The 13,985-nt window shown below is 51.4% G+C and overlaps 1 protein-coding gene across 2 annotated transcripts in view; it reads right to left on the reverse strand.

Annotated features, from left to right (window-relative positions):
- TMEM132B (transmembrane protein 132B) overlaps positions 1-11,611 on the reverse strand; it is a 219,211-nt gene extending 207,600 nt beyond the window's left edge. For both annotated transcript variants that reach the window (XR_015807610.1, XM_088175778.1), the window contains exon 1: positions 11,444-11,611. Coding sequence is in view for 1 of the 2 variants with exons in the window: in XM_088175778.1 (XP_088031904.1) it covers positions 11,444-11,528 (85 nt within the window). In the remaining variant the exon portion in view is untranslated. The remainder of the gene's footprint in view (positions 1-11,443) is intronic.
- Positions 11,612-13,985: the final 2,374 nt, after the last annotated feature.

Genomic DNA, 13,985 nt, shown 5'->3' on the forward strand with positions numbered 1-13,985 from the left:
AGGGCTGGTGGGGATGTGCCACCCACACCTGGCATGAGGAAACCCCACCCTGAGCAGCTTTCTGCTGTCGTGTCTTGCAAGAATGGCTCCTTGTGGGCACCTTCGAGCTTGGCATGTTCAAACTCCCCCGTTTGCCACCTCTCCTTTAATGTGAATGAACATTTCCACACACACAGGCAGAGATCAGTGATCTTCCTCAATGCTCCTCAATTCACATTAGCAAGAATCATCTTTGGAGCCTGTTTCCTCTATGCCTTCACAGTTAAGGGGAAAGGAGGAATAAAACGAGATTACAATTAATAAATAAACAAACACAAACTTTGTAGTGCCTGGAGCAAGTTTTTACAACCGAATTAAAATCCCTGGATATTGTGGCTTTTAATGGAGACGCTGATACAGCCAAGCAACTACAGCATGGCAAAGCACCTGCACAGTGCATCACCTTGGGAATGTGCCACTGGGAGGTCAGTGATGGTGACCCTGCAGAAAAACATCCACTTGTCAATAACTCTGCTGGTAGCTAACCAGAGAGTTTCAGTGAGGAGAGAAGATGTCTGAAAAGTATGGCAAAAACACAGTTATCTAAAAAAGCAAAGCGAGTCTATTGTTTCTTATATTATTTTTAACTTGATTCAACCCCTACTTGTCAAAAAAGAGGGGAGGAAAAAAGCCCCACGGCCTCTCAGAACATCAATTTGCTTTGGAATTTGCCAGTTACCCACAGTAAAGCAAAAACCTGCAGTATTTTTGGTTGGGTTTTTTTTTTGAACACCAGGGGGCTGATTACTGTGAAATGATCTTAGGCTTCTCCTACTAAGTGGACAGATGGATTGCTACTTTTGCAACTTCTTTTTGCAGCCTTGAATTCGGTTGCTGGCGGGAGGCTCCGTTCCAGCTCTCCCCAGCATCATTTCTCTCCTTGCACTTGTCATCCCACTTCCCAGCCTGAGGCTGGGCTATGGAAAAGGCTCTCTGCAAGCCCAGGAATGGGCACACAGCCCACGGGCACCTCTCTGGTGCCCACCCTGGGGGAGAGGCAATGGCACAGGCACAGCAGAGCCCACTCCTGGATTTTCATGCCAAGGAAGCTGGTGAGCTATGGAGACAAATAGCACCAGTGCTAGACAGACCAAAATGAGGTCTCTCAATCTGCAATGTAGAGGGTTCTGCAAGGTGAGAAAGAAACAGAAAGCACTGCTAGGCAAAAGTCACCTCCTTGTTTTTTTTTTTTAAAAAGACAGATTTTCCCAAGTGCAAACTGAAACGCTGCCAGGTCCATCCCTGCTCCCCTGACAAGCCCGTTCAGAGAGACTCAGAACGCCGGGGGGATCCATGTGGGTCCCTGGCCAGCAGCCTTTGCATTCACAAGCCACCATTCCCACCGGGAAAACACAGCTGGCAGGGAGGAGAACTCGGAAGAAACTCCTCAGCATGCAGGGAAGGGAGCTGCTCATTGTCAAGGCGTTTTTTAGGAATGATGCCCCGAGGGGACGGTGCCCATCCCATTGGGCATCACCCCCCTGCAGGGACTGCAGCCCCTTTAAGGTGAAGGCAAGGCACAGGAGGAGGAGGAAACGCTCAGTTTGATCCGAGGAAGTGAAAAAACCTCGGGAAAAGCAAACTGCCAGCCCCAGGAATGACTAAGCACAGAGCCAGGCAACGCAGAGCTGGCTGAGGCAGGCACACAGCACACGTTCCCAGATCTGTGCCAGCTCTGGAGGTATGCTCTATGGAAAAACCATTTCTGGGGAGGAAAAGAAAAAGAAAAGCCAAACCTAAAAACAAGGGTTCCATTCTCTAGCAAGGCACACGAACTGCCTGAGTGTGTTTATAAGCATCCCCACCTGTCTGTAAGTGCAGCTGATGCACAGATAGCAATGTATGGGTCAATAATGGTTTATCTAAAGATGTGTGTCAGCCCATCTCTCCTCTGCTCTCTGACAAACCTTTTACAAGAGCCACTTACTTTAACCCTGAATTATCTGCCTCTGCTCATCTTCAGGAAGAATCAGCACGGCAGAGAAAGAAGCAGGCAATTCCCTGTGATCTGAAAGCTCACTTTCTAAATCAAATCAATTTTTCTAACGTAATTTGCCTCATCTAAATCACTGACCCATGCATTTTCTCACCATCCTTTGACAAGAGCTGCACCAATTGAAGCAAAGCTACAACACTTCAACCAGACCAATTCATAGAAGTCTTTAGAGGAATTCTTTCATCACTGTAATTAATTCTTTAAGTACCACAGTGGGATGCTCTGAATTCAAACCCAATCCAAGGAGTAATGATTATACTAATGGGAGAAGCTGCACAGTAAATAAATGCAAGTGCCCTGCTGAAAGAGATGGTTTTCAATAGGAGACTGCCATTGAGGGAGATAACTCTGCTCTGGAGATAAAAACTCAGGTGATGAAGTCCCAAAGACTGACTGGAGTGTGACACACCAGCTTCCAGATTCTGCTCACCTAAAGGATGAGCATTTTAACAGATGTGTGTTAGAGCTGGGGCTGCTCCAGCTCTCAGCCCTGTGAAGAGGTGAGGGGACAGAGGGTCTGGGGCACTTTGGGAAACCATCAGAGTTTGCTGGTTAATGCAGGAACCAAAGCAATGACTGCCCTTTGGCTTTCCCCATTTGCTTCAGTGCAATAAAGCTTTCTGACACATTTAATGTGTTGGCTGAAGTGTGCTCAGACAAAGGGAAAGGCAGGGAAATGCTTTAACTCTGGGTGAGCAGGGCACTTCAGGAAGACACAGCTGAAGCTGAACTCAGGAGCTGACACTTGTTCAGCAGACTCCAATAATCTCATTATGACTCTGTAAGTGAAATAAGGTGTGCAACCTAATTTTAACCAATAATGAACATTTGGGGTTTAAAAGGGCTGAAGAACAGCTCCTTGGTGCAGTCCCTGGAAAAATGTCCCCAGTCCCCATGGCCTGTCCATCACACCAAGGAGGTGATGAGATGGGCACCATCATCTGGGCTCTCCTCTGTAGGGCTGCCTTTGATTTTAGCAATAAAGAAGAACAATTGCATCTCCCCATTTCTGCTTACGACTTCCCATAAAAACTGTAATGGGCTGGTGCAAATCAAACACAGCAGAAGAACCAAGGAGTGCCAACTCTGGGGCAGGCTGAGATCCCTTACAGAGAACCTCAGCACTGCCCAGGATGGGGCTTGGAGGTGCCAAGGAGCTCAGGCACCAAAAACAAGGCAGGGCTGAGATGTGGGGGAGGAGACGGTGCCCAGCACACCTGAGCTGACAGACTGGCCACAAACCTCAGCAAGGAACCTCTGTCCAAGGTGAGCCTCACTCCCTAAAGAGCAGCAGCAAAAATCATCAGGTGCCATCAAAAAATAACCCCAGGGCCCAGCTGCACCCAACAACTCTGCTCTCCCTGCCTGCAGGGCTTCGACTTTGGGCTGCTGCCCCAGGGCACCTCATGGGGATGATGGAGAGGACAGACAATGGCTTTGATGGTACCCACTTTTTTCTCTAAAGCCCTTTGAGATCTACAGGTGAAAGAATGATAAATGATTACTATTTGAAAAGAAAAAAAAAAGTCTCAAGTGCAATAAAATTCATGCTTATCTTCTGTTTATCTCTTGCTTGTTTCTCCTCTTTAATGGAGTTGAGCCTTTTTTGCACCAATATTCATGCTAATAACTTTCAGTGGGCTACTACTACACAAAAGACCCGAAATGAGTAACTGTTCTGCATTAAAAAAAAAAAAAAAAAAAAAAAAGTGGAAGAAACCTTTGTATATTAATTCTCATAGCTGTCAGAGATGAGGATTTAATAATGTTAGTATCTAAGCTACTCCATTATTTCCAAACACCTTGGAGCAGAATGTCTTAGTGGGAGATGAATTAGATAGTGTGACTGTAACTGCCTTCTGAGTGTTTTCAGAGCATAATCTATGGCTCATCACCACGAGTGTTTCAAGTCCTTGCCCTCTCTTTTCCAAATAACCTCCAGCTGTAAATGTATTTACATGCTGGGTATTTACATACCAGACCCAGCTCCTTTTTTTTTTTTTTTTTTTTTTGAGCATTTCCCACTCACTGTTCAACCATTTGTCCCCATTTAATAGATTTGCCCCGGGTTCAGCTATGGATGAGTGATAGGGATGGAAAGTTGGGAACTCAGGTCATCCAATAGAAGATGGAACGAGGCAAAGAAGGAAAACTGTAGGCGGAATACAGGAGAGGTCTAATGGGCTGCCAAGCTGTGTGCCAAGGGAAGCAGCAGAAGTCCTGCACGGCTGAAAAGCAGCCATGCTCAGGAACAGGCTGTACCCAACCACCAGAGATGGGAAAAGCTGTTTATTTGCCAACTTTTCCAGCTCTAATTCCCATGATTTGGAGAGGCTGAGGCACGCTGGCCTCTGAGCTTGCCCTGACAGAGCTCTGCTGCTTCCAGAAAGCTCTGACCATCCTCTCTGGGTGTCTCTGTCACAACCTTTTAAAAGGCTGTTTCACTGTGCTGTGTCCTCCCTGCACTCAGTGAAAGACAATCAGACCTTGTGCTATCAGTCCCTGTTACCCCCAGCTCTCCGAGTGCCCCCGAAATCCCCCAGTGACATTTCAGGCTGCTCAGAGTCAGGGACAGAGGCACTGGGGGTGTGTGGCTCTTGTCCTTCACCAGACCAGGTGCTCACACTGGCCAGGGACTTGCCCTTCCAAAACTCATCTTGGATTTGCTCCTTTTTCAACCAAAAAAATCCGGGTCCCAAGACCAGTCAGCAGCTACCAACTCTTTGCTGAGTTTCTAATTACTGCTCGTTGCATAGAAACCTGCTCCATCTGCTCAAGGGCTCCCTTTTAGGGCACAGGGGTGCTCTGGCTTATTTTTAGTGTGAGTTTCATCCTTTTTCGAAGCTGCAGCATCCATTAGACAGCTCTCCTTGCCCATCGTGGTTAAAGTCTTTCTTGCTAAGCAAAAGCTGTGGCTAATTGACAACAGCTCCTAAACTGAGGTATAAAGTAGCTGCTTCTGTCACTCATGCAAACAGCAACAACAGCTCAGCTGCTAAATAATGGAAAATGGTTCATTTTTCTGACTCAGGAAGATCCTTTATTAAAGAAATGAACGTCTCTGGTGCTACAGAGCCATGCCCTGATCATTCCTGCATCTTAAAAATCTAACATTGCCCATAAAATTCCTAAGTAACATAAACCCTGTTCCTTTCACTACTCTCCCAATCAGAAAAACTGGGTTTAAATCACCTGCTGGCAGGTTTATTGCAGGGCCCACAAGCAGATAAGGTCCTGTGCACCAGCCCTCTGCACTTAACGGGAAATAAATCTCTGCTTTGCCATCTGTTTTTGAAATGTTTCCATACAAGCTAAACAAAAAACCCCAAAGGTACGTGCACCTCTCATTTTACCTTCTAAAGGATTTTATTTCTGGGGTAATGAAGATGACATTTCTCCCCTCTCTAGCAGAAATGCTTTTCCTCCTCAGGCTGATTCCCCCCAGGGCTCCCTCAGCCCCCAACCAAACTTTCCCAAGGTTGTAGATGTGGATAAATGGGCTGGCACAGGGGCACCATCTCCCACATATCCTGTGGAAACATTTCTGGAGCCTCCTGAACCCCTTGGCTTGGCCAGAATGAGAATTTTGATCCCTGCTTCTCCGTTCAGCCCCAGTTTGAGCTGCATCAGTGGAATTTTTTTCCATCATTTCTTTCCATCACCAATGCCAATCTCAAGCTGCCCAGCACGGGTGGTTTCACACCATCCCCTCCCCATAACCAGACCCGTGGTCCTTGCACAGCCTTTAAGCAGATGGCAGCACCATCCCCAGGCAGCAGCATCCTCTCCCCAAGATTTAGTGGCAAAGCTGCTAAAAGGCCAATTCCTGCCCCTGCATTTCCTGCCCCTGCAGGGGAAGATGGGGCAGAGCAGCTCCTGAGGAGCAGCTGGTGCAGGCACGGTGAGATGAGCAGAGCTGGTTTACATGCAGTTTCCAATTAGTTTACTCAGCAGACGGCAGCCTGGTGGAAACCCCTCTGTTCCTGGCTATCCCCTCACCCCTCAGGGCACCCCTTGGCTTGCTCTCTGACTACCACCACAAAAAAAAAAAAAAAAAAAAAAAATCAGGAAAAATACAGAGTTAAAATCAAATGCTACACTTCGTCTTCTCTCCTTGCCTGAAGTTGCAAGAGACAAGATAGGACATAATCACCGCTTTTAAAATCATCTCCTACGACAGGCAAATTGATCAAGTGGAGAGGCTGGACTGCTTTTGAACTTGAACAAACTGATTTTCCATGAAAGATGGTGTTTACATTGCCTTTCAATAACCTGCTGAAATATGCATTCCTCCTGCCATTTCATCACCAAAATTTGGGAGGAAAGAGTGGTTTTAGAGGAAAAAAAAGTAAAGGGAAAAAGTACACTTGGATCTGGAGCACATCATAAATTCATGAAGCTTTCTGAATGCTGTCAGAAACAAACATTTATGTAAACAAAGAAAAGCTCAAAGTGTGTTGCAAGAGAATTTTTGGGTAGCGTGGAAAAAGCATTAATATTTACCTTGCACCTGAGACTAAAGCTGGTTGTGTGAGGTACTGCCCAAAAAACAAAGTCCTTCCACAAGGAGCTCACCCAGCACACACACTCCAGCAGCCCTTGCTTTGCTTCCCATCACAGAGGGCAGTGGGAACACCCAGGGAAAGCCAGACTGAGCAATCCCCATCCCCCCTGTGAGCTGTCTCCAGGGACCTCTCTGCTTGCAATTCCTGCCTGCCCATCCCCACGTGGGAGCTGCTTCCTCTGAAATGCCAGCTGGGAAACTCCCAGCAGCGTGAAATCAAAGCATCTTCCAGGACATCTAGAGCAGCACGTGGTACCTCACACCCCACAGGCTCCGTGGCACTCAGTGAGGGGACCTGACAGCCGTGCTGGGGGAAGCACCACTGCCAGCACATCAGCGAGCACTGACAGGGCTGAGAGAGAAAGCTGTGCCAGCAAACCAAGGCACTGCCTGTCATTAACTACCATTAGTTACGTTTAGGCAAGGAGAGAATCGAGCTCAGTGAATTAAATGTGTTGAGCCGACAGTATTTATTTTGGTGGGATGGTTTCTCTTTCGCTGGGAGGTTTATTAAGGCCAGGAGACCTTGGTTTTGCTTGATTTTTGGGGGCTGCCACCTCCCCTTTGCTCCTCTGAGACAGGACAGGTCTGCAGCCACCTCCATGAGACACGAGGCTTGGTGAAGCCAGCTCACAAAGCAAATTTTCCATCACGGCAAATCCTGTGCTTTGCACCAGCATCAACCACCAAGGTCAGGACAAGCAGCACGAGTTGCCATAACCCAACATTAGGGGTAATGACACCCCTTCCTCCACCTTTCAGCAAAGGGGCACAGCCAGCACGGGCCCCCTGAGCAGCAAAACACTTTTTGAGGAGATGTGGAGAAGGGCAGGAGGATCCCAACTCACCCCGGGGTCAGCAGGGTGGAATCTCCATCCCACTGGCACCAATGGGAAAACCCTGCACAGCCTAAAGCCCTGTGTAACCCAAATGTCTGTGTAACCCAAATGTCTGTGTAACCCAAATGTCTGTGTAACCCAAATGTCCGTGCTGCACAAACTCCTCTCTGCAGGCACTTGGAAACAAAGCAGTCCTTGCCCAGGGACTGTGCCTTCCAAACTGCTGCCTGGGCTCAAACACCAACCAAATCCACGATGGCAAACTCAACACAGCAATTAAATAAATGGAGCCATCTCTGGCTCAGGAATGCATCCTTCAGCCAAAAAATCCTTCCCGAGACACAAACCCTGTCCCAGGCTTGGCAGCTCTCTGCTCTGACCTCCTGCAGCTGCTCCTGGGCTCATACCTTCCTCGCCTCACTAAGCTGCTTTAAACACAGAGATAATAGGGCTGGGAGTGAGTATCATTCCCAGCAATAAAATACAGCAAATTAATTGCGCTTAATTGATTTTTATATTTTAATGTAACTGTTTTGGCATTCAAACTGCAAGAGACAATTGATCAGCCAGAGTCAGGTGTCAGTGAACAGAGTTCTGTGACCAAGCCCCACAAATTGAAGAAAATATTCAAAACCCAAAACCAGTGAGACTTCCCCATTTCAAATACATAAAGAAGGCTGCAGCAGCAGTGACGGGGAGATTTTGAAGTGAAAAATACTGTGCAGGGCAAGTCACACAGTTGCCTCCTGCATTCCCAGAGAGCCCAATGCCAATCGCAGCAGCAATCCATAAATCCAGAGTAGCTCCACTGCCTTCAGAGCAGCTGGTCTAGATTTATGCTGATGGGAAGTAAAATCACAGCATCTAAAATATTCTGCTCTAATGGATGCTGGAGCAAAAGGCACTATTGTTACTTCAGACTTCTCCCCCCAGCCCACTATCCCCCACTTCACATCGGTTTGAGCAGTAAAATTGCATAAAGTGTTGAGATCTGCACTAATCTGGGGAAAACAACCTACATTTCAACAGTTTGTACGATCATGCTCTCCAAATCTATTGCACAGTAGATAATACAAGTCTTTCATTTCTGTTCCTAAACAGCCTCTGAATAAAAAGTGTCTCCATATTAGGTAGAGTGATACAGGGACACATAATAAAATAAGCATGATGTCTCTCCACCCACGCCCCCCTGGAGCCAGAGTCTAAAAGCAAGCGCGGGTCCTTCCTCACTCACAGCTGACAGCAGCCCGGGCGCATCCCACGGGGCTGAAGGCTCAGCACGCCCCGTTCCCGGGGTGACACAGCAGCGGGCAGGAAAGCGAAATATTCAGGTAACTCATCCAGCTCGCTCACAGGATACCTATTCGCATAACCTCGGAGACAGCTCCGCCGCCGCCAGCGAGGAAAGCGGCCAAAACCCTGCCTGGATGCCAGCAACAAACGGGGGCTTGGTGCCAGCGAGAGACATCCTCGGGCTCAGCGTGAGCGGCCCTGGGCTGCCAAACACACACGCACAGCCTCTGCTCTAGCCCGAGAGCCGGGGCAGCGCAGTGATCTCTTAATTGCACCTTCACCAAGCTGCTCTGGGCACCTGACAGGCGAGCGATGCCACCCGCTTTGGGGAGGATGGAGAAAGTCAGCCTGGTGCATCTGCAGCCTGCCCAGACAAGGGGGAAGGGAGGGAGCGAAGGCGAGTAAATAGAGAAAAATGGCAAGAGCCCAGCGCGGCCGTCTGTACGAGCTGGGAGCTGTGCGGAGATGGCAGCACCGCCGCATAACTCATGCAGGTGTCTCTCCCGTCTGCAACAGCCCAGCCCGAGATGCGGCTCGTTAACCCCCGTAATCCAGAGCAGAAATCCCCCTTGGATCACAGCGAGCTGCAGAAGATCGGCACAGCCCCGGAGGGACGCGCTCCAGGGCTCTGCCACCGCTCGCCTCTCTCCAGAGAGCTTCTCCCTGATCCCAAAACCCCCTCCGCACACACGGACATCGCTGCGGTCCGCGCCGGGGGTGGGACAGGGCAGGGGCAGCGCAAGGATGCTACGGCCGGGAGAGAGGAGAGGAGAGGAGAGGAGAGGAGAGGAGAGGAGAGGAGAGGAGAGGAGAGGAGAGGAGAGGAGAGGAGAGGAGAGGAGAGGAGAGGAGAGGAGAGGAGAGGAGAGGAGAGGAGAGGAGAGGAGAGGAGAGGAGAGGAGGCAGGGACGCGTTCGCTGCTCACAGCTCGAGCTGAGAGCGCACTGCGAGCTCCTGACGCGCACGCTGAGCAGGGAGGGCTCCGAGCGGCGGAGAGGGAGGGATACGTCCCTAGGTTTGCAGCCACAAACTGTTTCAAAGTGGGTTTCCATATGTTTAAGCACTCAGAGCGCTGGAAGAATTACACCCACAGCCCAATCTCACCATGGTAGCTACCCACACAGGAGGAGACGGGAGGGGGGAAGATCAGGGAGAAGATTAGCATTAATATGTCAAAGCAATAAATAAATTTTATTTTTTTTAAACCCAGAAACCTGCTCCTTTGCTACGCCTAAGTCTCTCCTCCATAAAATAACTGCACGGCGCACAGGGCATTGCTGCGGCCACAGAATTCCACCGTTCCGCGGGGCAGGGCTGACCCACAGGCAGCCCATACCCTGTGTCCTGTGCTCGCTGCCCCAGTCCCCACAAGCTGCACCCCAAACTCTGCACCTCGGTCCCCGTGTCCTGCTCAAGAGGATTTCCAGGTGCAGCCGTGGCTGCACACAGCCCAGCCAAGGAGGGGGATGGAGGGCAGGGGCATGCAGTGCTTTTTTTGGGGCGAGCAGAGCAAGGACGTGTCCATCTCGTGTGTCCCCAAGGCTGATGCCTCCTTCCTAGCAAATTATTCCTGCTCTTCTGTAGGAACCTTTCCTCAAACACTTCCCTACCACAACGCCTTCCCAAGAATCGACAGCACTGCTATTACCCCTCCTTTTTCACCTAAAATCCTTGCATTCAGGCATATTCCTAAAATCCCCGTGAAGTTTCCCCAGCAGCCCAAGCTTCACGCTACGGCCAAACGCGAGCACCGTCCCGAGAAGCTGTAAAAGCAAACGGATCCCCTAGCAACTTCAGCACTGATGCACCTTAATTAATTTGCTTTTAACAACCCCTGTTTATTGGGAACAGCATCTGCCAGGGAGCTCACGGGAGCACGCAGATGAGAATGTCCCCAGAGTGAAGTCCTGCTAAAGACTTTGCCAGGGGCAGCGCTCTGGCAGCCTGGGGTGAGCCCTTCCCCAGCAAACACCCGCACCTGGGAGCCGAAATGCTGCTCCCAAGTGCAGCTGGGGAAAAATAAAAAAAAAAAAAAAAAGAAAATAACAGAGGAAGAGCATCTCCAAGGCTCACTCCCTGCCTCGCAGCTGGCCGCGATGAAGGAATCCCAGCTGAGCCCAATGAAGGGCCAGACCCCGCTCCTCTCCAGCCCACCAAAACCCGTCCTTCTCGGAATTAAGCACAAGAAAGGTTGCACAAGTATTTTGTTACCCAAGGGATTTAACTCCCGCACATTTTTCCCCCCCCCACCCGCGCTCGTGGATAGCCAGAAATAGCGAGGAGCATCAGGGAGGAACGGGGCTCGGCCGCCCCATGGGAAACCCCAAATCCCACGACCTTTGTCCATCCCCAGAGCTCCGGCAAGCCCAAACTTTCCCTTTTTTCCCCCCTAAGTCGGCAGAAACGCGCAGGCAGCGGCAGAAGCAGAGGACCCAGGACCCGCGGCACGCGTGGGGACAGGGGACAGTGGGGAGGCAGCGGGAGCGCTGAGGAGCCGGACGGGGATTTCTCGGTGCGCCCCAGAGACTCGGAGCGCGTTCCACCGCAGCGCTGCGCGGAGCACCGGGGGAGGGAGGGCTGGGATGGGGAAAACGGCCGTCAATAAAACCGGGGGAGGGGGGCAGATATAAAATAAACACAAACACTTAGAAACAAACACAATAAACGAGCACGAAAACAAACAGAAGCACGGTGGAGGGGTCGCGGGGTTACCTCGGCACAGGAGCAGCAGCGGCGCCAGGAGCAGCGCGGGGCCCCGGGAGAGCATCCTCTTTGTTCCATGCCCAGAAGTAGTCATGGTGCTGATTTATTTGGAGAGGGGCGGCTGTGCGGGGCGGGGGGGGGGGCCCGGGGGTGTCGCGCCGGAGCCCGTAACCACTCCCCCCGCTCCCCGCCCGCTCCGCTCCGTCCGGCGGAGGAGGGCAGGGAAAGGGGGAACGGGAACCGGGGGGATCCCCGCCGGCCCCGCTCTCACGGCCGCCCCCGCCGCATCGCCGCCCCGGGGGCACCGGCGCCGCCCCGCCCGCGGCAGCAGCGGCGGCAGCAGCAGCGGCGGCTCCCCCGGGGCAGCGGGAGCAGTGCCGGGCTCTGTGCCGGGCAGGGCGGGGCGGGCCGGGGGCGGCACCTCCGGGCTCACCTGAGCGGGAGCGGGAGCGGGGCCGGGCCCGCCGGTGCCTCTCGGCGCCGCCGCGGGGGATGCGCGGTGCCCGGGCCCAGCGAGCAGCGCTGCTATTGCCCCGCGTGGCCTTGGCTCGCCCCGGTGGCCCGAGCCCCGCGGGGTTGGTCCCGGTCCCGTTTTTCCCAGTCCCGATCCCGTTTTTCCCGGTCCTGTTTTTCCGCCCCCCCCCGCCGGAGCTCGGGGGGGCCCTGGGGGGGGGGGGGGGGGGCGCGCGCCGGCCGCGAGCCCCGGGAGAAGAGCGCGCGCGCGCCCTGGCGGCGGCCGGCGGAACTGCAGGGGGAGCGGGGCGGGGAAAGCGCATCCCAAAAACTGGGAGAGAATCCCAAAAACTGACCGAGAGCATCCCAAAAACTGGGAGAGCATCCCAAAAACTGACCGATAGCATCCCAAAAACTGGGAGAGAATCCCAAAAACTGACCGAGAGAATCCCAAAAACTGACCGAGAGCATCCCAAAAACTGACTGGGAGAGCATCCCAAAAACTGGGAGAGAATCCCAAAAACTGACTGAGAGCATCCCAAAAACTGACTGAGAGCATTTCTCAAAATGACTGTGAGAGCATCCCAAAAACTGACAGAGTCTCCCGAACAGTGTAAGAGCATCCCGGAGGGTGCTCAGTGGGAATTTGGAGCGTGCCCAGGGCAGCCCCCGCACCCCCATCCCAGCGGGATGGCCCTGGGTGCCCCTTGGCCAGCGGAGCCGGGCATTGTCTGTGTCCCCTCCCTCGGAATGCGAACATATCCCACTGCTGGAACTGGAATTCCACTCCAAATCCGCCCAGCCCTAATTGCTGGGAGTTGTTGCTGTGATCGCAGTAAAACCAACGAGACAGGCAGAGAAAAGGAGAGGGAGAACCAAACCCCTCCCTTGGGCTCTCCCGCAGTTTTGCAAACACGTCTCCGAGTTTGATTTTTTTTCCCTCCCTTCATAAACAAGCTTTTCTGTAGTACTTGCTGTAATCTTGTTTGCTCCATAACCACTCCTAGGAATGTCATAAAAAATTTAGCTCTAATATTTTACCGCTCCACGCAAACATGAACGTGAATAAATGCTTCTCTCCCGTGTAGGGAAACGTACAGCAGCCTGAGAGCACATGGGAATCATCTTCAGGCTGGAGGAACCAGACCCACAGAGGTGGGGAAAAAACAGAACCATGAGGAACCCAAAGATTTGGGCTCCTCGAAGAAGAGAAAACTGATAAATAAATATATAAAATGAATATAAGGCAGTAATGAAGAGCATCTTGCTGTCTGCCCTCACTACTTGATCTAATAAAATACAACCAGAACATTCAGCTGCTAGTGGAACTCCAATGATCCAAAATAAGGGAATTAGCTGCTTTAAACATCCCATTTGTTTCCTGGGGAGTGTGGGGGGATGTTGGTTTTCCAGCTGGAGGTACAGGGGCTGCCCCTGGCCTTGGGAGGGTCACTGTGTGCCACTGTGAATGGAATGTGCAAAGGTGTGTGTGAAATGGGCTCAGCTCCACTCCCTGGGCACAGCAGCAGGACTCGAGGGAGTTTTGGGGGGCACAGGGAGCAGGAAACAATTCCCTTGTGCAGCTCAAACCCAGCACTGACCCTCGGCTGGGGTACCCTGTCCCCCTCACCAACCCAAACCCTGCACACAGCAAGGGCCTCACCTCACCTTTAGGGCAGCACTGGGAAGCATTTAGACTTTACTCCATCACTTTTAGACTTTACTCCATCACTGCTGCACGTTTTAAAGTGGGATTTTACATCCAACATGTGAAAGAAAATCCAAAGTGAGAAATCTTGCAGGCTGACAAAATGCTGCCAAGGAAGTGATCCCAATTCCAGAGGTCCAGGTGCATTGCAGAGAGGTGCTCATCCCCCATCCTATTCCCTCCATGCAGGACTAGCCTGGTTCTTCCAAAACTTACTTCCCAAACTGGTGCTTGGGATGGATAGTAAAGCTGGAGTGATCCATTATCACCCAGCCTAATAAAGCTGTAAGGTCTTCTCCAACCCCTACAAAATGCTTTAATGCTTTTACTGCTTTTTAATGAAAGGTAATATTCTGGTACAAATGAAGTGGAAACGTGAATTAAGTGGTG

This window comes from Sturnus vulgaris, chromosome 19, assembly GCF_052056855.1.
Source record: "Sturnus vulgaris isolate bStuVul1 chromosome 19, bStuVul1.hap1, whole genome shotgun sequence".
Classification (NCBI taxonomy): domain Eukaryota; kingdom Metazoa; phylum Chordata; class Aves; order Passeriformes; family Sturnidae; genus Sturnus; species Sturnus vulgaris.